Genomic DNA, 27,966 nt, shown 5'->3' with positions numbered 1-27,966 from the left:
GCTCCCTGTCCTCCGCCTTCCGCATCCAGTTGGTGCCCGCCAACTTTTTAAGGTCATCGGTCCACCTGGCTGAAGGGCGCCCTACGCTACGCTTGCCGATTCGCTATAATAATATAATAACGTTAAAATAAATTGGAAACTATTTATCAATATTTAATTTGTCATTTTGTTGTAATATAAATTTGCCTAATGCTACAGCTTACATAAAATTTTGTATATACATGATTTATTTTATCTATATTTATTTAATATTATAATGTAACCTTCAGGTGCTTACAGATACATAATCAAAGAGTGTAACCGCAGTCCGCATATAACTTGAAACTACTTTTTTCTTTTGCATTTAAAACGTCAAAATAACATCATAAAATAGTAACCGAATAAGTGGATGAAATTTAAATCAAATTATCAATCATTATTTTATATTATTTAGATTTATTTTTCTATAACAAAAATTATAATATGGAAGGTGAAAACGCTATTCAACTAATTTAATGTCCTTAGAACATTATAATATTTGAGCAAGTTTGTAGTATGAAATAGGTGAATTTGTCTTCAATCCACGTAATACGAGGCGAGATAATCCACGTAATTCTCACTTGTATCCATTCGGTAGCTTTCTTAGTATCTATTATAAACGTTTTCATAATTGTATACTAATTTTACTTAATAGTATTTCGAAAGCCAAGAGTATGATTAAGCTATGCTGTATAATATATTTTTTTTAATGAATAAGAACTGAGATTAATATGAGTTTTCAGGTCTTCATATTTTTTAATTTAAAGTTCAACATACTTTGGTCGGATTAACAAAAAACCAATCAAAATGACATGGGATGTAACGTTGGGTGAGGTCTCTTATTTCCATACTTAATACTATTTCTTCTATCTATTTTCATGACCTTCACTGTTATTGATTTCATCCAATTAAATGTCATAACAAAAATTGTGAATGTTGTACATAGGTATATGTATTTGCAATAAGTTAACCACACGACAAAAAACAAACAGGACAAATATTATCTAAATTTTTTACATACATAAAGCGTGTTACTATGTTACATATTGTGTTTGAAGCGTAGCATATGGGCCACCTGATGGTAAGTGGTCACCTACGCCCATAGACATTGGCATTGTAAGAAATGTTAACGATCGCTTACATTACCAATGCACCACCAACTTTAGGAACTAAGATATTATGTCCCTCGGGCATATAATTACACTGGCTCACTCACCCTTCCCGGAACATAACAATACCAAGTACTGCAGTTTTGCGGTAGAATATCTGATAAGTGGGTGGTACCTACCCAGACGAGATTGCACAAAGCTCTAGCATCAGTGAAACCACCAGTGAAACTTGCATCTATTTATTAAAAATGTAACACAATCAGTGTGACAACGTATGGGACGTGAATACCAACAGTTGGTATGGGACATGAATACACTGATTCTTCGCCGTAAACAAATATTAAAAAGAGAGTAGGTACTTACCAAAGACTCAGATCACGGTAACTGAAAATATTTGAAAAAAAGTAGAGTTCCTTAGACTGTAGATACTTGCGGTGGAAACTTACAACTGCCACTCTGTATATATATCATAATCTCTCTTGGAAGACATTGTGAGAAAATCCTGCATGTGTCGAATAAAACTCAACCACACGTGTATCCACCAATACTCGAGAGTAAAGCAAGCCTTTGCCCAGCAGTAGGGCATTTACTGGCATTTTTGTTTTATTCACCGTCATATATTCTTACTAAAATACATTTAATGATAATTAATGTTTTAAATCATACTGGTTTTTTTGTCCTGATCGAAAGAGCACACATCCTACTGAAACGAGCGTGCGACCCAATAAACCGTAATAGTCAGATTTGTCATATTTTTTTATTGTCGCTAACAACACGAAAGCCTTTACCGATTCCTTTTACTGTCAGTTGCTTAGTGAACTTTAAGTGAACATGCAGCGACCTTACCGACGTCGGTATCTACGACCGAATAATATGCACGAAGCGTTTCGTGGCGGTAAAATTATATACCTACAATTTTTAATTGACTATATCGTTCAAAAATAATATTATTAAATATACTAGTGTGTACATCAGCTTTAATTTGTATACTATCCTTTAATTGTATCCTTTAAGGTATCTATAGAGAATCGCAGTAAAAGCAAAAAATGTTCGGCTACGGGCTAAATTATGTAAAAATCGCGTACATCATGAGATGATACACAGAACCGTTCTATTTTTTTTTTAAATCAAAATATCTCACGCATTTTTATAGTTTTGCTCTTAATAATTCACATTGTTAAATAAACTTTGTATTTGAGTATCTCGACTTTATTTTCGAGTTTGTTTTTATTTGTTCTCAGATTACAAAATAAATAAAGAAGATTATATTATACGTTTATAAAAATAGCATACTTAACCTATCATACAGTTATCATTTTCATATATGAATATAAAACTTTTATTCGAATTTATTATAGATTTTGAGTATGTGGTAACTAAGAAAATACCACCTCGTATATGTTTTGGCACGGGGCTCGATCGTGAAGTGTTACCAATAAAAGGACCTATGTTGAGTCCTTTTATGAGGCGAAATGCTCCTGAAGTGAAACCGAATTTGGGTCCCGGCACTTATGATGATAAACGAGACGCCTTTTACGACCTCACGCACAGGGTAGGAATAACAAAAGCTAAGACTTTTTGTAATCTAACATAATTCAGTTAAGTCTGTGATAATGGAGATCCAAATACAAATTGGTGTTGGTTATTTTTTTTTTATTCAAACATTCAAACTTCAAACATAATAAGGTGCTATATCTAAATTCTAAGTCTGAGATTTCAATGAGAAAAATAAATTAAAAGAAGATTTTTTAACTTATACGTAGGCTATTTATTTAGATTTACAGCAAATGTTATTATGGACCGAAATCACCCAGATGGAAGGTAAAACACGAGTATCAACCACCTCCACGAGAACCTGTGCAAATAAAGGCTCTGCCACTAAATTGTGCACCTTTTAATTCTACTTCAAAGAGGAAGGGGTTATTTAAATCTGGCGAGTTTCCGGCGTAAGTTACATATTTGCTATCTATATATTATGACAGTACAGCTCTTGCGGCAAACAATTATAATGACGACAAATAAAAAGAGGACAATTTAAGAATATTCATTTAATAAGAAAAAATAATAAGCCTTTTTAAAACCTTATCGGTGGATTTGTACGAGTATATGCTTAATATTGCAAAATAGTTGTTTTGGATATTCCTGAAACAGACCTTGTGCAGGACTGTGTTCCGATTTAAATGGCAAGTGAGTCAGCGGCGCGTTGACGGCGTAAAAATTAAAAAAGCAATTAAAACTTATAAAGTTATTCCAAACGGATATTAGTTATTTTAGCATTAATTTATTATCATACGTGGGGGCCATGGGGGCTGTTACTTAATTCCCTACAGCAAATAATCCTATCATATTTTATACCTACTGTAAATGTTAATATGTTATCGCATCAAAATTAGTTGAATAATAATTAATATCTACAATAAAAAACAGTCTTAAATAAAAAGCTAACTAGAATTTCAATTCCTTGCAGACCATGTGACTATTGTCCAGAATATAAAAAGAGACAAATGAAATTCGCCTATAGTTTCTCTGGTAAAAAGATTTTAAGATGCGCCGTCGAAGTAAGTACCAAGGTTATATTCAAGCTTAAGATGAAACTGGGTACATTTACCAAAAATATTTTTTTCACAGATAAAATGCGTTCCATATAATCTGGATGCTTGTGGTTTTTGCGGGTGCTCCTGTTCTGCACAAGGAGACTATTGGCATTTTGAAAACAGAATATTCCTGTGTCGAAAACATTATTCGAGACTGTTTAAGAATTGTTTAGCTAAATTTCAAGGCGCAAAATTGGTTGAATTTAAGGTAGGCAGCTGTCAATATTTATGTAGTTTTTTTTTCTTAAAATATATATAAATAATATTTATTTCAGTCGGTGAGAGATTGTTTCTTCACACATGCACACAATAGTTGCAAAGCTGCTTTGAAAATAATGAAAGTTGAAGAGATAGAAAAGAAACTACGAAAGGAAGCTTATCTTGACTTATTTTTTCCACAACGCAGATTTTGTAATAATTAATTTGAATGTTAATATATTTTACTTTACTTAATATATTATTAATTGATTTTTTTTTTTTGACGACAAAAATAACTGTTTACTGGTTTCGCACAATCAAATAAATAAAAAATATTATTATTGATGTAGTCTAACCGTGGTATTTTTTATACTAGCAATTTTATTGTATCTTTTCTGTTTTTATTTTTTTGAATTAGCTGGCAACATTGGAATCATCAATCATCTGACTGCGACAACAAGTACCCTCTGTTCTTATTTATTTATTTTGATAACGAATCAATATTTTCATTTAATAAATTTCAATCATGAAACTAGATTCGAATAATAAGATGATCAATGGGGATGGTGGTGCAGAAACGCCCGACGATGTTGTCGATCCACGGCAAAATGCTGAAGATATTATTGATGAGATACTCGCAGAATTCACAGACTCTAGAACACCTGACGCTCTCAGGAACGGGAACGGTATACCAGAAAATCTATTTAACATTATACAGCCGCCTCGGACTAGAACTCCGGCGAACTCTTTCTCGGAAAGCGCGACGATCGACGACATCGATCCGGCGTCAGATCTCGGCACTTCCATCCGCAATAAATGCCTAGAGCTTGAGGAGATCCTTCAAAGCCTGAAATCACGACTCAACCACGTCGTTCTCGATGAGAATATCGTGCTTAGTCCGGAAGCAAATTCAATGGAAGCCCAACTTGAACATGATCTAGACACAGACTGCCAGGAGGATCTTTCCTTGCAAGAGTTCCTTGAACTTTTACAGTCACAAAATAAAATAACCCCCAGTGGCGTACAATAATTATCGAGACGATTATTAATTTTAAGATAAAAAGAATTTATTGTGTGCAAATTTGAAATTAGACCATATTATGAAATTATAAAATAAATTTTTAGACATAATTGGTTGTTTTGTTTTGAATACAATTAAAAAAAAACCCAGTAACTTATAGTTGTATAAAATGTTTATTCAAACTTAACAGTACTTATTGTCTAACATTGAAAATTAAGCATCAAGTTATATCTATTAAAAGATTAATAACAATATTTTAATATTCATTTGTATGATTTCTGATAGCTTAAAGCAAACAACACAGATTTATAACAAAATGGAATAGCTGGTATCATAATATTCAAAATATTTTTTTCTTAATAAATAATGATTTATGAACAGTTTAATGGTTTCAATATTTTGTTTTGGTCTTTTGCACTTAAAAAGTGAGGTATGATCAAATAATACTGCCAATATAAAAGTTGTTGAAATATAATTACACAGATTAAACAGATTATCCCTTAGAGGAAATATAATAAACAAATTAACAGACAAAAGTTAATACAAAAACAAAAATAAAAAAAAACAACATATCCAAATTAAAAATAATTTACATATTATCAAAAAGATCATTGACTTCTGAACTTATAGTAAGTTGAGTTAAATTAGGTACCGTGTCAGTTTCATACAATTGACTGTCATCAAATGTATCAAATTCTAGCTTACTTAAACTGTTCTCACTTTTTACAATATAATTAAGTTTCTTTTCATTTACCATACTGATAATATCATTTCTATTACGATCTATTAATTCCACTCTGATTTTTTTAAGCCAGTTATTGTAATAAGAAGGTTCTGCGTTGAGGCATTCATGTCTAAAATGAGACATTACTTCCAATGCCTTTGAATAGTTACCATCAATGTTGCCAAATATCATACTTTCAATAGCTTCTATCATTTGAGGAGCAAGATCTTTTATATCAATACCCTCCCTTTTAAGGGCATCAAAATCATTTATTGCATTCCAAGTACTTATTTTTGTTACCTGGTTAGATTTCTTTAAGCTGTTAATGTCTATTTTAGGAAGGTTGTCCATACCTATACCATATGTGTTAGATGTTGATGCTTTGTCATCCATTGCCTCATTAGTTTTCGTTTTTACCCTCTTCTTAATTTCAACTTTATTTAAAACAAATAAGCTTTTTAATTCGTCTAATGGCTGTTTCCTTCTCTTTTCTATCAATGGTGGTACTCTGAACAGCATTGTTATATCATCTCTTGGTGGTGGTAAAGGTTTCCCTGGATTCAAGGCTCTAAAGGCTAAGCAATCTAAAACATATTGTGCAGAAGGACTAACCATCTTAGCGATCGGAAATGCTTCGGTGTCATCAAATTCTGTATCCTCATATGCTTTGGTTAGATCCATATTTCTTATTAATTCCTTGAATGCATTAACTTGTTCATTAGTGCATTCAAATTTTTTTAATTCTGTGCTTGGAAATGCCATGTTTTTTATTTCTTCTTTAAAACATATGCCAATCATAGAAAGACAAACATAGTTATCGGAATCAATAACAGGCATGAGAGCATACATTTTGGGTGCATTTCCATTATTATAAACTCTTCTTACTATACCTACTAATTTTAATTCCAGTAGACACTCGACCAAACATCTGACAGCATATTGTGCTTTTTTATCACCTTTACGTCCAAAAACGTATGACAAGCCATCTCCGTTTAAACATTGCCAGGTTATTTTTGATGCTTTTGTGAATCCATATACTGTTAAAGATTTTGGCCCAGAATCATAGAGCATACCCTTATCGAAATCAGAGAATGGAATAACTTGTTGCCCATATAGATATCCTTTGATGTTTTTGTCGGGATCAACTATCATTTGGTTTTCTGTATTTACTAAAATCTTACTTTTATCCACATATTCTGTATTGCTTTTTGAATTTGTAACTGGATCTCTTATAGCAACACTCCACTTTTTAATGACTGGTTCATCTTTAATTCTTATGTAAGTTGATACAGGTATTTTTATGGTTGATCCAATACTTAAATCTACATTCCAAGGTATAGGATTAACAGCTTTCTTTTTATGAAAAAGTAAATACCTCATAGTGAATTCAAATGTAGCTGTGACCCCATTTGTACCTTCAACAAATTGTTTTGCTAGTTCAAATTCACTGTTTTTGTTTTCGTTGTCATATATGTCTGGGCCAATAATGTCTACTTGAAATCCCTCCTCTCGAAGGCCACTTACAGCCTGTAATTAGTTTTTTATTAGAATAATAATTGATTGAAATATTTATTTAAGATCATAACATTATTCATCCTATTTAAACTTTGAAATAATAAGTTTAGCATACAAGAAGTATAAAGTATAAATTAGGAATTACTTAACCTGTTCAATTTCACTTGCTTCAACATCACATGGTTCCAGGAAGTTAGTCATTAACATAATTTGTTTATTACTAATTTTAAGACTAGTAAATCCATTTTTAAACTGATCAACAGCTACTAATAAGGCATCAAACCAGTTTCCCTTAGCTTTTGATGGCTGCAAATATTTGTAAAAATAAAAATGGTGGTAGTAGTCAAAGCAAATAAATAATATTGGGGGTTAATAATAGTAAACCTTATCTGGAAAGTCTCGTATCATTTGCCAAGTTGGATATTGTAAGTCTGAATACATTTCTATATGCCTACAACCTCCTGACTCTGCTAAATTGTTTTTCGTTTTCTTTGATCCTAATAAGATCATACCCAGTAAATTCTTTCCTTGACTGATTACTTTTCTTTCTATTATACGTATTGCACATTCTCTGGCTTTTTCAAAGAAACTTTTCCCATTCTTCTCTTCGGGATCAGAAACATTTTTACCGATATCTATAATAAGCACTGTGCCGTTATCTATTTTCGACGGAGCCATTCTTTAGTAAAGATTATTTACATCCAACTAAACATAAGAAAAATTACTATATAAAAGTAAAATTAAACAGAAAAAAATAAAATGAAAGCTTAATTTTATAAGTCTACAACTTCTACAAGTTTGAACAAGTTTTAAATTTTTTTACGTGCGAACTGCGAATGTCTTAAACTGTCAATATCATGTCAATTGTCAACTGTCAAAATGTGAATCATTTATTTTCCCCATTTAGCGAATGATAGCATAAGTATACAGCCTAGCTTTAATGTTTTATTAAATTAACTTCAAACCAAATTACATATATATATATTTAACGACAAATTATCACATATTCCTTGTTTTGCTTAATGACTTTTACTTGTCCTAATAACAATATATTGTTTTGTCAGTGCACTCAGTAAACTGAAGTTCCTTTTTTGACAGTGACAAATGACAATATGACAACGATTTGTTGATCAATATTGCCGTAAAGTGTTTAAAATAAAATGTCCCTTTATAAAATCCTAAGTATTTGTTATTTTCGACTGCGATAGAAATGCTTCTTTGTCATATGAGTACTGTGCTCAATATATGAAATGATGAAGTTTTCGTTTCAACACAGAGCTTTTTATTGTTACTTTGGTATGAGTGTTTGGATTTTTTTCCTGATAACTGGTGAGTAAAATGAGTGATATCAAATAGCACTGTACGTAAATGGAATTCGATTTTTAATTAGTTTCGAATAAAATATATTAATAATAACCCATTAGCTGTTATCCGCTCTCTTTGCTCTGTGAAAATTAAACATTAATAACTTTTTTTTAGGTTTATTGAAAATAATCTCTCTTTTGTAACCCGTGCCAAAAAAAAAAAACACTTTTTGCTAAATTTAATTATAATCTGTCTTTCAGGCACATAAAGAAAATACGAAATATAAGCATACATATTTATAACATTAGTAAATAAAACAATTTTTTATTTTTTGTATAATTCTGTTCGCATTGTCAAGCTAATTCATTTTTATGATTTTATATTAATAATAAAATCCGTTGCAGTTGTTTACAAGTATATGTCAGTTGGAGAAGAAACGGTTGCATTGAAGGTAACACAGAACGAGTTTGTATCAAAAACAGACTCCAAATATAGGAAACTATTTCTCCGAGCATGCAATCCACCTGACAGCATTGTTAGAGGATCAGAAGGTATATTTTTTTTTGGATGGTTAACATTTCTTACAATTCCAATGTCTATGGGCATTGGTGACCACTTACCATCAGGTGGCTATTTGCTTGTCCTCCTACCGATTCTATAAAAAAAAAAGAATAGTTAAAAGTTACGAAACTAGACGAAAAAATACGAAAATAATGTATGGCAGAATTAGTCATCATAATAAAGTATAAATAAAGGCCACAATAGCGATCTTTTATAGATAAAACTCATTGCTACCATATTTATTTTTCATAAATAATTTAAAAAAATAAGAGATATTTAAATACAGGCATGAACAACTCACACAGGATGCCTTAACCATTAGCACTGTACAAACGAATAGATGTTGGTGCATGTTTATGTTCCAATGATAAAAAAAAAAAATGGCATGAGATAAAACCCTTATTTCACCTTTTTTACCTGTATGTAGTTGGACCGGGCAACTAGTTTATTTTAAATATAATCCAGCTTGTTAATGATTGTTAATGATTTAATAATAGGAATGATTAAGATAAATAATTCATTATTAAGGCAAATTGGCCCATGTAAAAAGTAGTAAATATTTCTATAACATAGTGGAGACCATTGCCACCATTGATACCATGTGCCTTACCCTTACTTACTGTCTGTCTTAGTAAAAACTTTTAAACATTACAATAACAGTAACAGCCTGTTAATGTCCCATTGCTGGGCTAAGGCCAACTCTCCATTTTGAGGAGAAGGTTTGCAGCTTATTCCACCACAATGCTCCAATGCGGAATAGTCGAATACACATGTGGCAGAATTTCAATGAAATTAGACACATGCAGGTTTCCTCACGATGTTCTCCTTCACCGTCAAGCACGAGATTAATTATAAACACAAATTAAGCACATGAAAATTCAGTGGTGCTTGCCCGGGTTTGAACCCACGATCATCGTTTAAGATTCACGCGTTCTAACCACTAGGCCATCAACTTTTAAAAAGTAACTTTATTTATTTATTTAATACTTATTGCACAACATATAAATAACATAAGGTTGTCTGTGAGAGATTTTTTATTTTTCTTTTTCTTTGATTGTTTTCTATTTCTCTTATCTTATTTATATGTTGTGTTACAAGTGTTAAATAAATGAATAAGAGTAATAGGAAACAATCAAATAACAAAGGCGGTCTTATCGCTTATAGCGATCTCTCATAGACAACCTTTGGTGAAAAATTTTTTGTAACAGACTTTCTGTAACTTTTTTTTTTTTTATAGAATAGGAAGGTGGACGAGCATATGGGCCACCTGATGGTAAGTGGTCACCAAACGCCCTTAGACATTGGCATTGTAAGAAATGTCAACCATCGCTTATAGCTAATGCGCCACCAATCTTGGGAACTAAGATTTTATGTCCCTTGTGCCTGTAATTACACTGGCTCACTCACCCTTCAAACCGGAACACAACAATATCAAGTATTGCTGTTTTGCAGTAGAATATCTGTTGAGTGGGTGGTACCTACCCAGACGAGCTCGCACAAAGCCCTACCACCAGTACTTTCTTAACTAACAAATAGTAATCTTTTATTTTAAGTTATAAATTAAACTGTTATTTTTTAAAACATTATATTGTTTTAGCTGCTGTAGACACTGACACATGGCTATTGCAAGGAGTGTTGGTGGTAACCAGACATGGAGACCGTGGTCCCCTTACCCATCTCAGGGGAGGTGATAAACTACCATGTGATACGGTGCCTGTCTCTCCTATGCTCAAAAGGTACGATAATTTTTTACTTAAAGAAACAATTGCCTCCATTTCAGATTCTGTAGGATTGTAAACTCATCGTATTATGAGAGCGAAGTAATAAAACAGTATAAGTGTGTGCGTAAGTGCACCTTCGTTTGCGTACACACTTGTACATCTCCTGCGCAGTTGGCTATTCTCCGTTTTAAATGGCCGCTGAGACTAGAATCGATCAGGACTTAGTCACCACTACATGGCTAGTTTTGTGTTTCCCAGTTACGAGGAGTTTGTGTTGAATGCGAGTGCGTCGGGTCGCGCGTGGTGGGTCGCGGGCCCGGGGCCCTTCCACAACTTCCCCTCCCTCCCCCGCGCCGCCGCCACGCACTGCGCGCTCGGGCAGCTCACGCCGACTGGTGTTCTGCAGATGATCACCGTTGGTAAGATATTAGATAGCTTTATTGGAATATTAAGAATATATATATAGTATATTTAGTATTGTCGTGTTCCGGTTTGAAAGGCGAGTGAGTCAGACAGGCGCAAGGGATATAAAATCTTAGTTCTCAATGTCTAAAAAAAGGGTTGTGGTGACTTGTGATCGCTTATCATAAGGTGATCCATGTGCCCGTCTAAACGTTGAATAAACGTTGTACTCAATTCGACCATTAAATTTTTACATTGTGACTTAAAGATATTTCAAAACAGCACAATTTGATAAAATTGTGTGTATTTTTGATACAAATTTCATATTAAAAGAGCTTACAATTTTTTCTTTGTAATAACTATTTTATTATTAACATGTTTTTTGAAATTAAGTACATAAGTACTAATTTGATATAATTATAAGTTTGTTTAGTTTAATTTACAAGGAAAACTCTTTTCTATAATTTCTAGGTAATATACTCAGAGAGGCCTATGGGGATAAACTTGGCGCGGAATATATGGATTTGACAGGGAAACGTGACACAGGTGAGTTTTAGCATTAGTATGTATGAATAATATTGAAAATCGATAAATCGACTTCTAATCGATTTCAAAAGAAATAATGCACGTGTTCAATGAGCATCGCCTGTTATGGCCATCGATACATTCATATATACTATTATATTTCATTATCGTAAGCGTTATGTGTTAAAGATAGCGTTAGGAATATGTGGAAACTATAAATGTACTAAAATTGTCTATGGTCTCATCTTGATATCTTTCATAAGATTGACAGTTCCGACAGTTCGCCTCAGTGCTACGTGTGTGAGGCCTATCTCGAGAAATTCAGTGAAAATTAAAACGTTAATCGTATATTGTTGTACAAACAAAGACTATAGTAATGCATAGAAGCCGGCGAATGGATGGAATTAACATCGTCCCCTCGCCCTCGTATCATCTATTCGGGGCTGCGGCCCGGACGCGAACGATGCTCCGTCCGAGCGAGGCCCGTACTGGCGAGTGTGTGCAGGCGGCGTGGTGCTCAGCACGCGCTACCGGCGCACGTTCCAGTCGGCGCAGGCGCTGGCGTGGGGCGGCACGCGCGCGGCGGGCGCGGCGCGCGAGGCGCACAGCGTGGCGTTCTGCTTCCGCCACTGCGCCTGCGCCGCGCTGCACCAGCTGGACAAGTACGACTCCTAGGGCTGTCCCAGCCCGTGTGCTCGTTAACCGCTCTTGAAAATCATGCATAATCACCGGAGCGTCTCTAGCTCATATAGCGCCCGTGTGCAATCGTTACCCTAGTGCCCTCTAGTGAGCGCGCGGTCAAAATGGACTTGGTACAAATTTTAACATGTCTCTATAAATGTTAAAAAATATTTTAACACATCTGTTAAATTTCTTCATTCTTATTTCGACCTCATATAAAACAGACAGAGTTCAATGTCAATTGGGATACATTTGATAGATTCGGGAAGCTCGATGCTAGGCCGTTTTACACGGGTAACAATGTATGTATGTAAACAATTTTGAGCCTTTTTTACGCGGGATTGGTTTGTAACGCCCAGCGTCATAATTCGATCGCAGGTTCATGGAAAAGGCGGCCAGTATTAGCACTGCTGCCCCATGTGCACCGCACACCCTATACTGTAGGTAAAGACGCCTCTGATGATAACAATATTGTCCAACGGTACATTTGTCTATATTTTTCAGTACCAGACAGGGGCGTTTTACAAATAGAAGCTTTAACGTCGCAGGCGCTCGTTATAACTTGATACACATAACGTCATACATTTTGTCTTCGTAGAACCCCGGGCGCATGTTAAAGTATATAGAGTTCCTGGTATCTGTTGAACCCAATCGTCAAATACAAAAACACAACGTGTAGTTGAACCATGACTTCTAGTAATCTAATAAAAATTAGTATAAGATTATAGTTACTAAATTAAAATGATAAAAAGTAAAAAGTAAAAGTATATAGCGTCCTATTTATCCATATATTACTTGATAGTCGGGCTTTAAGCAAGCCTGTTTGAGTAGATACCACCTTTTTATCATTAATTGTACCGCCACCCAGCGATACTTAGTACTGTCGTGTTCCGGTTTGAAGGTCCTTTTGTAATTACAGACACAAGAAGCATAACGTCTTAGTTCCTAAGGTTGGTTGCGCATTTGACTTATTCGGCACTGGCCAATGTGCATTGGTGATCATTCACCATCAGGTTGCCCATCTGACCGACCACCAATATTATTAAACAGTGAGAGCGTTACGACATCAAAAGTTTCAATAATTATTATAATATTATTTTATTTGCAGAAAAATAAGCTTGCAGGCGAAAAGTCGCTTGGAATCCCATCCAGCCGTAAAGGAATTGATACATAAACTATCAAAAGTGTTATTCGAATCTCAAGAGTACATTGACGCGGATGTGGTCAGAGACGCGCTGTTAGCGTATATGTGTCACGACGCGCCATTACCGTGCACGGAGAAACTTAATAAATTGAAACCGAAGCGATCACTTACGAAGGGAAAGAGGAAATTGCGTTCCGAAACTCTCCCAAACAGACACCTTTTAGACGTTGATATAGACACTTTGAACATGGAATTGGATTATATAAACAATCAACTAGATTTCAATAACGAGATTGGCAGAAAAGCCAGAGACATCATAGGGAGGTACGATAAACAAAAGGCCCCTCTAGATTTCGACGCCCAAATGGAGAGGGAGAAACTACTTTACTACCAACAGAGATATATGGACAATGCAGATACATACGACGACGTTGTTATCGTTAAAAAGAATTTAGATGGAGATTTCAATTTTCCAAACGACGCTCGAGAGACTGACTTTGATGAAGATTACAGGGAACCGACGCCTGAGAGCAAGGAAGAGTTTTGTATAAAGAAGGAACACGTGATGTCCGTTTTCGCTTATCTGGAATGGAGTTACAAGCAAGAAGTTAAGAATATTCATAACAGACGACGAGGTCTTTTGATAGCGTACGGCTTAATCCACAACATCGTCCAGAACATGATAAGAATAATATCAGAGAGCCGACCGAAGTTTGTGCTGTACTCGGGACACGATAAAACGTTGCAAGCGTTAATATTAGCGTTAGGTCTCAATAGTTACCAGCACTACAATATACAGTACGCTTCGAGAATGATATTCGAAGTTTACAGGAAGAAAGATCTACGCGATGAGTTTAAATTCACCAAAAGAAAAGCCGTAGCCCAAGATTTTTACTTTCGCGTCGTCTACAACGGCGACGACGTGACGAATAAACTCAGCTTCTGTAGGAATCGACAGAATATTGTGATGAAGGTCAACGACCCGATCGATGATGTTAAAACGTACAATACATATCTATGTCCAATTGAAAATATCGTCAGATTTATACATGATGATTTTTTCATAGGTTTCAATGTTAGTAATTTTAAAGACGCATGCGCAACGTACGGTAGTTCGAAGCGCGTTTGAAGATAGATTTTGTGATGTTTTCATTTATTTACAAGTAATCATATTTACTAAGTGTATTTGAGGATATTGTAACGTGTAATATGTTGGAATTTAGAAATTGTTATCTTAAAAGTATAGGTTTAATTGAATAATTGTATTTTCTAAATCATATCATATCTGACTCGGGATAACAAAATCGAGAGAAATTTTTTACCTCATGTGAATATTGAAAGATGCTCTACATGAGTAATTCAGAAACCTAATTTCCATTAGGTTTACTAATATCAGTAAAATGATACAATGTTAGCAGTTCTCTCTGGCATTTTCTAACTTTATCACGAATACTAGATGGATGTTGAGTATAACTATAATTCCTCACGAATATCTATAGCCGATGATAAATAGAATAACGTCCTCCCCACCGAACTTCGGCTAAAACAGCCAAAGGCATAACTGCAACCAGACAAGGTTGTGCGGAAATAGGAATTTCTTTGTCACTCCTAAGTCCGATTGAATAACTATCCGAATCAATCCAGTGAACGACCAAGGTGCAGGAATGTGCCCCTACCATATTTTTATTTCATATCGTTTAGCAGCATGCTAATAGAAGTTCAATGTATGTGTAATAGAAAATCCCAATTTTTTATTAACCTGAATTGCTATTCGAAACGGGGACCGCACAATAGACCAAAAGATAATTAAATAGCGACACATTTACACGAAAATATAGGTATGATACTCAAAATATTAATTTCGAAAATAATAATTGATAAGGTTTATCCCTAAATTGATTTAAAAATACATATCGAAAAAATATATTATAACTGGCACGTACTTATGTATTATTTATTGAGATTATATAGACTGATTAAGTATTAAAATTTAATTTGAATATTTAAATTTTTAGGCGGAATATAGACAAATCGAAACCTTTTTTAAAATGCATTTAATTATTTGGGTGAGAATATGTTGCCATATAAAAATATAAATAATAATCAACAGCTTTAAAATAAAGAAAAATTACAAGACGATAGTTTCGTTATATACATTTTAATACAATTAATGATTACTTAAGTGGTCTACTTATGTTTGATTTACTTCTAGATCTCAAATCTTAATGTATTTTTATTTATTTTTAACGTACGTACATAGTATTTTTATTCACAATTAAGTAAATAATATTTTAATATGGAAAATTATGTGTAGTCTATTCCAAAGGAAAAAAGATAAACAAACACATATTTATATATTGGATGCAATGTGATTAGCTACGTAACATAATGCACTACAGGCGATTCTTGATTATTCTATATATTCTTTTAATATAACACTTATATCCGGTTTAACTTTATTTCCAGATTTCAGATAATAATTTCGTCCGCATTCAAAAATAATAATGACATAGATTGTTTAAGGTCTCGATGATGTCATGCCAGTTCATAGTTGTTTATCTTTATTCTTCCTACCATTTGAATAAGCTATGCAATGTTATTTATTGAAAAATGTTAACAATGCAACTTGACAAAACTAAAAAAATACCTCTTTCGATCTCAAATACCAGTTATAATTTAATAAATATGATTAATTTTATATATTTAATAACTTATATTAAGTAACTGACTGAGTTTATAATAACATAATTTTGTATCTTATAAATTCAGTAAATTATTTAAATAAATATAATATAGTTAAAAATAAAGTAAACATAACAGCCAGTAAATGACCAACCAGCGCTTTGGCCCCCTCCCTTGATTCTCCTCAAGAGGAGGTTTTGTTAGAGCTCCAATTCCACTACGCTCCTTCGATACTGATTGTTACATGTAACAGATTTTCAACCGATATGTGTAGTTTTCACGTTGTTGTCTTGACCATCAAGATTGAGATGTAATATTGATACAAAGTCACGTGAAAACTCAATGGTATCCAAAATTGAACCTGTAATCCTTGTTTTAGATTTGAGCGTTTTAACCACAGCGCCATTAGGGCTTAAAATGTATAATGAAAATTAATAAATTTGTATTAATATTACTACTAATTGAGTTTTTTGTATTAATTTGTCATTCGTAGATGAATAGAATTATCTTAAAAGACTGCACAAAAGTATTTATCACAAATTTTATAAAATGTGTTAGATTTAGATAAGTAATAAATAGTTTGTATTCAGTTTAATAATGTATTTGTAACTATAATAAATGTATTTTTTATTTTAATATTTATTAATGTGAAACCTCTTTGGGCGCGATAAGAATTAAGTTTAACGTTTAAAGTTTCTAACGCAAAAAGGTTTCACTTCGGCCACGTGATGATTTGTACGCGCTGCTTTGTATCTGTTGACATCTTACTGTATTTTACACTTATATTCTTATATAAAAAATACTAACGCACATTGTACGTTCTTACATATCATTTTTTTTTTATAATTAACGGTATTCATAATAATTTATTGTATTAAAATCTCATTTTAAATGTAGCTCTTAATAAATCGTTGACTTTATTGTTTGTTTTTTTTTTTTTTTAAATAAACGAAGTAATCTATGGATAATCAAAACGTTTTTTTATTTGTTTCAATTTTCCGTTTTAAATTCGCATTTCATTTGTTTTTCTTTCTTATAAACATAATGATAATTATAATTATGTTTTTACACTTAGTTATAAAGAGGTCCGTAAAGTATCCAATGTTACTTTAGACGGCAATTTAAAATTGTATTACTATTAAACTAAACCTCTAGTTGGGATTATTAATTCATAATAATTACTCCCCCCCCCCCCCACTCGAAGTCGAGATGGCCCAGTGGTAAGAACGCGTGAATCTTAACCGATGAACGTGGGTTCAAACCCGGGCGAGCACCTCTGAATTTACATGTGCTTAATTTCTGTTTATAATTCATCTCGTGCTTTTCGGTGAAGGAAAACATCGTGAGGAAACCTGCATGTGTCTAATTTCATCGAAATTCTGCCACATGTGTATTCTACCAACCCGCACTGGAGCAGCGTGGTAGAATAAGCTCCAAACCTTCTCCTCAAAAAAGGGAGAGGAGGCCTTAGCCCAGCAGTGGGACATTTACAGGCTGTTACTGTACTGTACTGTACTGTATAATAATTACTCTATATTACCTACTGTTTTTAAAATTATCAGAGCATCCGCATAGATCGTACCCACATTAATCCTTATATTAGGTTGTTAAATTTATATTTATTATAAACACTAAAATAATCCCATAGACAATTAATATTATTTACCAGTTATTAAAAAAAATATAATACAGATAATTCCTGACCGAAGTAAATATTCCTATAAGTACAATAATAAAATAAATAATCGAAAAAAAAAAGACACTACATGTTGCGGCGCTTCACTATCTATCATCGCGGGGTGCGGGGACGCGCCTACCAACTTAGCTTCACTTGTCGTCTCGACTCGCGTGCGCGACTCACATCAGTTCTTATAATGATTTATCATTAATACAAGTATTCAATTTCCAAAGTCTTCATTATTTTTACCACCACAAAAGCAGCTATCGAAGCTAACACTACATCATGAGTACTTTGTTTATTATATGAAATGCCAGATTAAGCTGCGTGTAAAAAAATACAACGCACACACAACCACTTGTTATATTAATCCTACATTAACACCACAACAAAAATTATTTAATTTACACGTGAAATATATACTGGTAGGGCTTTGTGCTAGCTCGTCTAAGTAGCCCTAACCTAAGTACTAAGTAGCTCGGCCACTCATCAGACATTCTACCGCAAAACAAAAGTACTTGGTATTGTTGTGTTCCGGTTTGAAGAGTGGGTGAGCCAGTGTAATTACAGGCACGTGGGACATAACATCTTATTTCCCAAGGTTGGTGGCGTTAATATTTCTTACCCCCTCATTTAGTGACCTCTTACCGACATGTTGGTGACCACTTATCGTCAGGTGGACGATATGTTCGTCCGCCTTCCTATTCTATAAAAAAAAATATTGTTTAATATGAAAGGAAGTTCGTGGTATTATTTAAAGATTATTATTTATTATGATCGTAGTAACCTTGGCAGTGACCAAGTTTGTGATCATTCGGCCCGCATTGCTGATGCGTCACGCATTCACCGTGAATTGATAACATTGAATGTTTGTGGTTACCGTGATATTTTCTTACATGTTCTGTGTAATTCATGGTAATCGTATATTTGAATTATGGTTGGTAATTTAACATAGGTATTTATTAGAAATTATCGGCTATTGTGGTTGGCAAAAGAATACATTTTTTATATTTAAATAATATAATAATTTATTGATATTATTTGTCCGTTTCGTTTTATATTTAAGAAAAAAAGTCATTGATTATCGTCATCATAGTATTATAGTTCCATTTTTAATTATTGATACGATTATGGGAAAAAATTGGGTGTGATTGACAGAAAGACATTTGACGAATCAGAAATTCAAAAGTGTATCCTAGTTTGTTTATCTCTGCTTTTTAATAGAAAGATTTGAAGCTGATTTCAGAATATGTGTATTTAAGCATAATCTTTTCTATGAATAATGGTGACCATTTACCATCATGTAGCTCATTTACCAGTCTGCGTACCGATTTCCACTGGATTCCTAATCGTGATCACCACGCACGAGCTGCATTATGATAAACATAAAATCGAAATATACATTCGAGTAGGCTATTAAAAGTACTTTTAAATAGTAATTTTAAAACATAAATTTTATTTAAGGCAAATCGGTGGGATTTGGAATGTAAATCCGACCTTGGGAAGTAAAATGTTATCCCTGATTCCCCCATTTGTGCTTGTAGTTATACTCGCTCACTCACCCTTTAAACTGAATCACAACAATACTACATACATCTATTACATAATATATCCTTCTTATGACAATTATTAATCATATAATAATAATATTAATATGATAAATGTGAAAGTGAGTTTATTATTCATGCTTTCAAGTCTTAACTACTCAACCGTCAAATCGTCATGAAATTTTGCATACAGAGGAACAGACAGAAAAGGAAATGTGGGTAACTAAAACCTGTCCCCATTCCCCATCTGTTCATATTAATTAGGTACCATTTATTTAATTGAGGTTAAAATTTGTACAGTTTTATTTTGTAAAGACTTAATTAATTTAATTTGTAAAGGTTGCGTGGCCATGTATTGCAACATCAACGTATAATAGATGGCGCGCGCTCCTTATTTTATAACTTTTAATAAAAAATAAATAACGCTGGTATCAACTACAATAAATATTACTAATTAGCAGTTTTTAATAGGTATTACGGTTCTCATCTCGTACGTACATGCATTGATTAATAGACTTGTTTACGCAAGAGGTGTGACTGACTTGCGCTGGCGCATTGAATACCTACATATTAATAGATAGAAAATGTAAACAGGTAGATCACGCCACTCGTCCTATCTCGCTTTAAATGTTTTTTAGCCTTGTCATTCTTGTACACGATGCTATGATTGAAATAAACGTCTCTATTCGTTGTAGGTTTGATATTCTATTGAATATTTTTTTGTTTTTATTAAAAGTAATAAAAAATACAAATACATGTATTTAGGAACAGGCTGTAAATGCTCTACCCCAATTTATACCAAAACCTTCGTTATGAATCACTCAGCCATTGGTGAGAAATCTTGTGCTAATTCGTTCAGTAGTTTTTGAGTTTATCGCGTTCAGACAGACAAGAGGAATTTGTTTTATAAAATGTAATAGCTGAGCTTAAATGAAAAAAAAAAAATAGGCTGTAAAACAAGTCGTGTGCAAAACTGCAAAGGTGGTCTTATTGCTTGCAGCACGCAAACAATATTGTAAAATATGTTGATGAAAATATTTTGAAAGAAAATAATATTCTATTTAAAACATATATACATGGCACCATGTCGTCGTCTATATGCTATATTGCTAGCAAGTTAATTGAAATGTCTATTAAAGGGCATGAAATACGATTACCATTTAATTATTGTATACGATACACAGATAAAATATTTCTCGTTACTTGCGGTGTCGGTTTCGTAATAATAATATGAGCTTAGAAACGTGTTTTCAAATTGGAGGTGTGTCGGCTGCGTATGTGTTGAGTCAGAAGCAACGCAGTCAGTAAAAGTAAACAAATTCAAGGTTACAGTATAATTAATAGTTTTGGTTGTTATTTAATTATTACAGAAACGTGATCGTTTGAATGAAACGTTGTAGATAGAATGAGAATAATGAGATGCATTAATAAATTTATTAATTGTTATTAGCGCTATAACTGTTTATGTCAAAAAAGTATGTATTAGAAGTAGTTAATTGTTCGATCAATATAAAAACATATTATCTACCTCGCAAAACGTTACAATTATATACTTGTAATATCAAATATAATTAAAAAAGTAGATAATTAACCTTCCTACTTAGCCATTCTGTTTTTTATTATGAATTTTTAACACGTGTTTTTTAAGTTTTGGTACAGATAACAGTAAACATCTAAAATAAAAATCTACAGTATATGTATATATAAAAAGAAAACAAAAATACACAAAGACTTTATTGTATTTTTACTTTTAACAAACGCGACTCGATACATGGAACATGTTTTAAATTCAACAAATCTAAATACGGAGAACAATTGACATAACGTATTATGAATATAAAATGGGTGGGGTTGGTATTCCTGCGACGTAAACAAATTGTTGTGGACTTCCCGGAATTTATTAGGGACACTGCTTATAAAATACAATACAAATATGCTTTTATGTCCACTAATGGACTACCTACGCAGTCGTGTCTTGTCGCCAGTAGAGCGAAACATAATTTAGATAGATGACATGAAAGTGGAAAGTATTCGTTGATTTCCATGCAAGATACATAATAATTAAATTGTATTTAATTACATATCTAACTTTCTGATGGTCGAAAAATATTATCTACTGAGTTTCTTACCTTTTCTTCTAATAATTACAACGCTGCATTGTATAAAAACCAACGAATAATATTAAATAAATTTTAAATAATAATTAAAGTGACAACAGATTTCAGACATTATAATTTATAGTGTTTTTATTTTATTTTTATAATAACAATAAAGTATAATACAGAACAGCCAAAACAACAGGAAAATATTTACAAATTAAATATTTACTTTATAAATATGTACAATACGTTTGGGTGTTTAATTCACAGAATCGGAGAAAAAAAAAGAAAACCTTCTAAGCATGTCAAAATGCTATGTGTTATTTTGAGTGACGTAGTAAATAGTAACTCATGGTGCTGGATTGACATAAAAATACCTAGACATTATAAATATTATATAAAAAAAGAAGAATATATAAAGTAGAAGAACTAATATTATTTGTTTAGTTAAACGTTTGTAAGATATAAAGCAATTTTAAAACAATCGTAGGTATACCTAGTCAATTGCCTAATTTTAAATTGTTATTTGTACAGTTCCATCTAAAGATTACATTTCACCAAACAAATATAATTAAACAACTACTAATCAATAAATTTTAATATTGACTTTTAAGTTTGTCTTGATCACTTTCTTTGGTTCGTTTTTTTTTAAATTTGCTATGAGAAGTACTAGTCACTACCGCGCCTCGACATTGACACTTCTTTTTTTTTAGAGTGTTTACGTGTTTTTATTTCTAAGCAGCGTCTACATAAAATTTAAGGAGTATTGATAAATGTGGACTGTATATATTGTTACATTTTATAAGTTTCCTAATTTAGGCCTAAATTAGGATAGGATCTTATGATGTTAACTTTATTAAGACATAGTACAAAAAAATGTTAAGTGTTCCATACTACCGCTCGCGGTCTACTATGGACGTAAAGATGTTATGTCCCTTGAGCCTGTAATTTGCTGATTAACTAACCCTTTAAACCAAAATACGATAAGAAAAAAATGTCTTTTTTTTTTTTTTATAGAATAGGAAGGCGGACGAGCATATGGGCCACCTGATGGAAAGTGGTCACCAACGCTCTTAGACATTGGCATTGTAAGAAATGTCAACCATCGCTTACATATCCAATGCGCCACCAACCTTGGGAACTAAGATTTTATGTCCCTTGTGCCTGTAATTACACTGGTTCACTCACCCTTCAAACCGGAACACAACAATATCAAGTATTGCTGTTTTGCGGTAGAATATCTGATGAGTGGGTGGTACCTACCCAGACGAGCTTGCACATAGCCCTACCACCAGTAAAGTCTGGTTATTGAATAACTCATGATTAGTAATAATCTATCCATGCGAGCTTTTACATCGCCCAAAGTAAAACGACATTTTGTATACATAGAATATAGTTTAACTAAAAATTCCATTGATTAATTTATAATTCTTAATAAAATAATATTTTAAATATGTCTGTAATGAAAATTTTTTTTTAAACTTTTTATAGTGTAGGTTGGCGGACGAGCATATACATACCTGATGGTAAATGGTCACCAACGCCCATAGACATTGGCATTGTAAGAAATGTTAACCGAAATGTTATATCGCCAATGCGCCACTAACCTTGGGAACTAAGATATGATGTCCCTTGTGCCTATAATTACACAGGCTCACACAACACAACAATAACAAGTACTGCTGTACACCTAGGGCTTATATCATTAACATAAAGATATAACATCTGTTCTTAAATTGCTTAGTACATACAATTGTACGAATGAAACAATATCTTAGTAAAAATAATAAAGCTCATTTATGAAATATTTTAAATATTTAATAATGTTCAAACGTGGTTAATTATATATTACTTTTTTAGGAATATTTTATTTTTAACGTATAAGCTTAACATCGCTATAATGGCTTGTTTTCGTAAAGTCAAGGGCGACTCATTCTACTGAATTACGAATGCTATGAATTAATGTTTTAAGGTATGTTTACACTATATGAAATGATCGTGCTGTTTTTGATCAATATTAGTTTCGAATGAACGAGCTATTTTATTGTTTGGGTTTGAAAATTTCTCAAGACTTGATAAGTCTAGATGTCTTAGTGATTAGAACACGTAAATCTTAATTCTTAAAGGAAGATTTCGAGTTGAAATTCGGACAAGCACAGCTGAATTTTCACGTGCTTAATTTGAGTTTATAATACTTCAGGCTCGGCAGTGAGGGAAAACATCGTGAGGTAACTTGCTTGTTGTTTTGCATGAAAATCTGTCGTTCATTATGTACTAATCCGCATTGGAACAGCTTGGATGAATAAGCTCCAAAATTTCCACTCAAAAGGAGACCAACGCGGAGGCTTTAGTTCCTCCTTAGGAAATTTGCAGGCTGTTACTTTAATAACCCTAGTGCCAAGGTAAAATAAAAACCCTAACAGAGTCCTATGTATATTATTTACTGAAGAAGATATTTACCTAATTGTTTGATCGTTATACGCCTACTTCTAGTTTGTATATAATGCGTCCATTTTTCATTTAGTTTACAGTGTTTTATTTTTTTAATTCTATTCATTTTTAAACACAAGCAGTGCGTTCTTATGTTTATTTTAATTTAACATATGCATACATCTATCAACGCCGTGTTGCTGAGTGGGATGTAAGAAAGTGATAATAATTAAAATTTTACTTAATCAAGAGAATAGCTGACTGCGCGGGACATATTATAGTGCACAAGTGTGTGCGCAAACACAACTGCATTATCTATTCCTGGAATATCATAAATTGATGAGACGGCAAATTCGATACGTCTGGAAAGAGTTTAGTCGCAGGATCAGCGGCTTTATGTGCTTTCCTAGGCACGGGACTCTAAACACTATCAACTTCCAGACTGCTACTTTTGTCGTTTTTAAGAATTACTAATATTCCTATTTACCCTTCAAATTAAGCGTACAGTGTGTTAGGTGTGGGGACGACAATAGCCCAAGGGGTCAGGATCGAACCTGCGACTTTTACATGGCTAGGCTGCCTCACGCTTTTGACGCTTAATGAATTCTATCTAGTATCTGCCTAAGTCATTATTTATGTGCCTTCCCGTTTGCATGTATTGTCGAACTTGATCGATTTTTAATAAAACTCTACTTGATCATTAAATAAAATAACTCATAAAATTATTTAATTTAGAATACAAAAATATATACCTGTGTGTTATATAATATGTTAACACTACTACTATTCTATATTCATTTCTGTCTGACATTTCTTGCTATAAACAAAAAACAAAGGAAGTAGGTTAGACCTTGACTTGAATGACATCATAATTTGTATAACTTTGTTGTCCGTAGTTACGTGTAGGTATTACTTTAAATGTGGAAACCAAACTGATTCCATTTTTAAATTCCTACAGCGTCCATCGTTATTATATTTCATTATCATTCCAACGTTATTAACCCTTTCATTAATTTGATATAATATGTGTAGGGATGGGTGGTACTAAAATTAATAGGCTTTTTGAGTGTGCTTCTCTGATAATCACTTACATTCTTAGATGCGAAATTGTTTTAAAACCTAGTTATTACCTTAAAAGATGAACAATTACTGCGCATAATATCTACTATATATATTCTTTCTTTAAATAATTAATTTTTAAATGATCTAATTGCCAAACAATTAAACAGTAGTTAGTTTAAACAGTATTCAAACAGACAAGTCTTATTAATATTTATGTGTAGACGAATAGAAATATTAAACGCAAGCACGTGGCGAAGCTGACATCCTGGCGCCAAAATTTGTTCCAATTTGTTTTAATGTGTTTTCGCTATGATTCTTTATGGTGATGGAATTTTTAATAAACAGTTTTCGTCTACCTAACCTATATATAGAAAATGTATGATTACGACAATGATTGCCATAACAAGGTAAGTTTGAAACGTTAATTTATTTTTTTATAAAAACTAGCTAATGAGTTTTACGTGCTTTTCGGCTGTAGTAATTATTTTTATTTGATATAAATTTATATACATTTTTAAAGATTATAAATATTTTTTTATAATCTATGAAATGTATGTGTTGCTACACTCTTGGAATACATTTTATTTCTGTCGCCTGATACGATTACCATTTTTCGTTTGAAAACCCGTTCTTAAGGCAAACAGCGTAAAGCGGAAAATTATCTTTTTTAACGCTACATTTAAATATATTTAATTTACTGCGCAATTGAAATAATATAATAATATTGATATAATGTTTATTTCTCTTCACAAAAACAGAACTCAAACAATTAACAGGTGATGTATATAAGTCATGAACATAATAAATATTGGGATTAAAAACCATTAAACAATAATAAAAAAGATACAATATATTTAGGTAGGAACTATACTAATGAAGACAGGATGAAGGTCAAGAGAAGAGGGTTTGATTGTTGATGTTATATGATGATGATGATGATGATGATGTCCAAATTATTGATTTCGGGCACATTCTTAAGTACTTTCCGTCTGTATAGAACATATTATAGTGCACATCATTGGGTGCAGAAAACTCAAGTGTGTTATGTTGTCTCTGTTCCCTTACTCTTATAACCTGATGGGAAATATTTCAGGCGCAAAAGTAATGGTTTTACCTTCTTTCTGAAGTACGGGAACCAATGAAACCTACCAGACTCCGGTACTCTCCGGAGTTCTCGATGAAAAAAAAATCCATGAAGTTTTTATTGGTCCAACTCAGAAACTCAGGATCTGGGGCCATATAGCTTGCCTTTAAGATCAACGAGGCTCTTGGGAACATCTAATAAAAAAATTAAATAAATGAGACGAAGTGTCATAGAAAAATGTAAATATAAATGTATTATATGTACTGTAATATTTTTTTTTAATTTTAGCATAAAAACTCGTGATAATCACGTCTTATATCCAAAATCTTCGACATTCAGGCTGTTTCTGAATCGAAATTTTATTTTAGTTACTTAATGTAATGTTGATAAAATAACAGCATTACTTTAAGTGACTGTTTACAGAAATTTAATAAAAAAAACATTCAACCTTGCTTTTTTTTAATTTTTGCTATAATCTTGTTTACGCCAATATCCAACTGCGTAGTTGCAAATGAAAATAAAAATAATACAGCGTAATGCATTGATCTCTTCTGAACAGTTTTTAATTTAAGTGCGACAAACGGATTGAATATTTTTTTATTTTTTAACTTAAAACCTCTGGATGGTTTTGTACATAAGACATCTTAAAATTAAAACACATAATTACAGGCATGTTGATGTAATTTTATTTTTAAATAAGATTGAAAATACTAATTGAGATGACAATCATCATATCAGCCGAAAGACGTCCACTGCTGGACAAAGGCCTCCCCCAAGGATTTCCACGTTGGCCGATCTTGCGCTGCCAGCATCCAACGGCTTCCCGCGACTCGTTCTAAGTCGTCGGTTCACCTTGTAGGGGGCCTGCCCACGCTGCGTCTTCCGGTTCGTGGTCGCCACTCGAGAACCTTTCTGCCTCAGCGGCCGTCGGTTCTGCGAGCAATGTGCCCCGCCCAATGCCACTTCAATTTAGCAATTCTTCGGGCTATGTCGGTTACTTTGGTTCGCCTGCGGATTTCATCATTTCTGATTCGATCTCGCAGAGAAACTCCGAGCATAGCCCTCTCCATTGCCCTTTGAGTGACCTTGAGCTTTCTTATGAGGCCCTTTGTGAGCAACCACGTTTCTGATCCATAAGTCATCACTGGCAACACACACTGGTCGAAGACTTTCGACTTGAGACACTGCGGTATTTGGGATGAGAAGATATCGTGTTGGAGATCAGCAGCGTCTCTCTGAGTACTATGACTAAGTTACTGCGATCGCCAACCCGTCTGCCAAGCGTTGCGATTATGGCATATCCCCTCAATGATTCGCGCAACTAAACCACGGCCCCTAGTCCTCGGCAGCTTTGCTATTCCTAGCCTTGGTAACAGCTGTGGTAACGGCGGGGCAGGGGGTGCTAAGAATCCCCGGCAGATTTCGTGTTACCAACATCGACGATGACAAAATTAGTATGAATATAGAAGCAATGAAGTATGCGTGTAAAAAATATGACACATTACATTTTGAAATTTATTATTCTGTATAATGACATAACTTTACACAATAAACTAGATGAAATGTTGAATATAATAAATCTGTCGATAATGTTAGATACACTAACGCTTTTGCCTGTGATATAGACTGGAAATAAACTGTAATCTACATTATCAGACGTCGCGCAAGACACGTGACTAACAAGATAAAAATATATACTATGACACCCTGACATACAAATATTACGTGTACGAAAACACGTTTAGCTTGTTAAAGCAATTTATATTATGAAAATGAATATCGATACTTTTAGGTTATACTTAATAGCACATGTTTATGTACACACGTGGTGTCAATTGAGAAAATAAAAGCCAAATATTTGGTCAA

The 27,966-nt window shown here is 33.2% G+C and overlaps 5 protein-coding genes across 7 annotated transcripts in view; 3 read left to right on the top strand and 2 right to left on the bottom strand.

Moving 5' to 3' along the window:
* LOC126771694 (uncharacterized) overlaps window positions 1-27,966 on the bottom strand; it is a 207,146-nt gene that overhangs the window by 42,459 nt on the left and 136,721 nt on the right. The gene's annotated exons all lie outside the window — the stretch shown is intronic.
* LOC126771661 (uncharacterized) lies at window positions 464-4,414 on the top strand. Of its 3 annotated transcripts, XM_050491667.1 has the most exons (8): window positions 519-588; window positions 762-847; window positions 2,486-2,679; window positions 2,904-3,073; window positions 3,595-3,685; window positions 3,756-3,929; window positions 3,997-4,150; window positions 4,338-4,414. In XM_050491667.1, exons 2-7 carry the CDS (start codon window positions 826-828, stop codon window positions 4,141-4,143), a joined length of 798 nt encoding a protein of 265 aa, XP_050347624.1. In that variant the 5' UTR covers window positions 519-588; window positions 762-825; the 3' UTR covers window positions 4,144-4,150; window positions 4,338-4,414. The 3 variants fall into 3 exon arrangements, with proteins under 3 accessions (XP_050347623.1, XP_050347624.1, XP_050347626.1); XM_050491666.1 differs by lacking the exon at window positions 4,338-4,414 and having other exon boundaries at window positions 464-588; window positions 3,997-4,219; XM_050491669.1 differs by lacking the exons at window positions 519-588; window positions 4,338-4,414 and having other exon boundaries at window positions 820-852; window positions 3,997-4,219.
* Window positions 4,368-5,050, top strand: LOC126771687 (uncharacterized). Its single transcript, XM_050491705.1, has one exon. It carries the CDS (start codon window positions 4,446-4,448, stop codon window positions 4,947-4,949), a length of 504 nt encoding a protein of 167 aa, XP_050347662.1. The 5' UTR covers window positions 4,368-4,445; the 3' UTR covers window positions 4,950-5,050.
* On the bottom strand, window positions 5,396-8,015 carry LOC126771594 (X-ray repair cross-complementing protein 5-like). The gene is made up of 3 exons (XM_050491568.1): window positions 7,564-8,015; window positions 7,330-7,485; window positions 5,396-7,191 (listed from the first exon to the last, which is right to left on the bottom strand). Exons 1-3 carry the CDS (start codon window positions 7,855-7,857, stop codon window positions 5,530-5,532), a joined length of 2,112 nt encoding a protein of 703 aa, XP_050347525.1. The 5' UTR covers window positions 7,858-8,015; the 3' UTR covers window positions 5,396-5,529.
* Window positions 8,310-17,034, top strand: LOC126771597 (2-phosphoxylose phosphatase 1). Its single transcript, XM_050491573.1, has 7 exons — window positions 8,310-8,508; window positions 8,889-9,035; window positions 10,643-10,781; window positions 11,025-11,185; window positions 11,640-11,714; window positions 12,199-12,355; window positions 13,483-17,034. The coding sequence occupies exons 1-7, from the start codon at window positions 8,430-8,432 to the stop codon at window positions 14,645-14,647; spliced, it is 1,923 nt and encodes a 640-aa protein (XP_050347530.1). The 5' UTR covers window positions 8,310-8,429; the 3' UTR covers window positions 14,648-17,034.

Source organism: Nymphalis io, chromosome 11, assembly GCF_905147045.1.
Source record: "Nymphalis io chromosome 11, ilAglIoxx1.1, whole genome shotgun sequence".
In the NCBI taxonomy this organism is placed as follows: Eukaryota; Metazoa; Arthropoda; class Insecta; order Lepidoptera; family Nymphalidae; genus Nymphalis; species Nymphalis io.
The sequence above is the reverse complement of the archived record's forward strand: the minus strand, read 5'-3'. Positions and strand labels throughout refer to the sequence as shown.

Excerpts from the sequence above, each read along its gene's own strand:
- LOC126771597 (XM_050491573.1), top strand. The coding sequence starts at position 8,430 with ATGATGAAGTTTTCGTTTCAACACAGAGCTTTTTATTGTTACTTTGGT. Across the intron at positions 9,036-10,642 it reads CATTGTTAGAGGATCAGAAG|CTGCTGTAGACACTGACACA; the intron begins GTATATTTTTTT and ends ATATTGTTTTAG. Across the intron at positions 11,186-11,639 it reads TCTGCAGATGATCACCGTTG|GTAATATACTCAGAGAGGCC; the intron begins GTAAGATATTAG and ends TATAATTTCTAG.
- LOC126771661 (XM_050491667.1), top strand. The coding sequence starts at position 826 with ATGACATGGGATGTAACGTTGG. Across the intron at positions 848-2,485 it reads GACATGGGATGTAACGTTGG|ATTTTGAGTATGTGGTAACT; the intron begins GTGAGGTCTCTT and ends AATTTATTATAG. Across the intron at positions 3,074-3,594 it reads AAATCTGGCGAGTTTCCGGC|ACCATGTGACTATTGTCCAG; the intron begins GTAAGTTACATA and ends AATTCCTTGCAG.
- LOC126771687 (XM_050491705.1), top strand. The coding sequence starts at position 4,446 with ATGAAACTAGATTCGAATAATAAGATGATCAATGGGGATGGTGGTGCA.
- LOC126771594 (XM_050491568.1), bottom strand. The coding sequence starts at position 7,857 with ATGGCTCCGTCGAAAATAGATAACGGCACAGTGCTTATTATAGATATC. Across the intron at positions 7,486-7,563 it reads TACGAGACTTTCCAGATAAG|CCATCAAAAGCTAAGGGAAA; the intron begins GTTTACTATTAT and ends AAATATTTGCAG. Across the intron at positions 7,192-7,329 it reads AAGCAAGTGAAATTGAACAG|GCTGTAAGTGGCCTTCGAGA; the intron begins GTTAAGTAATTC and ends AACTAATTACAG.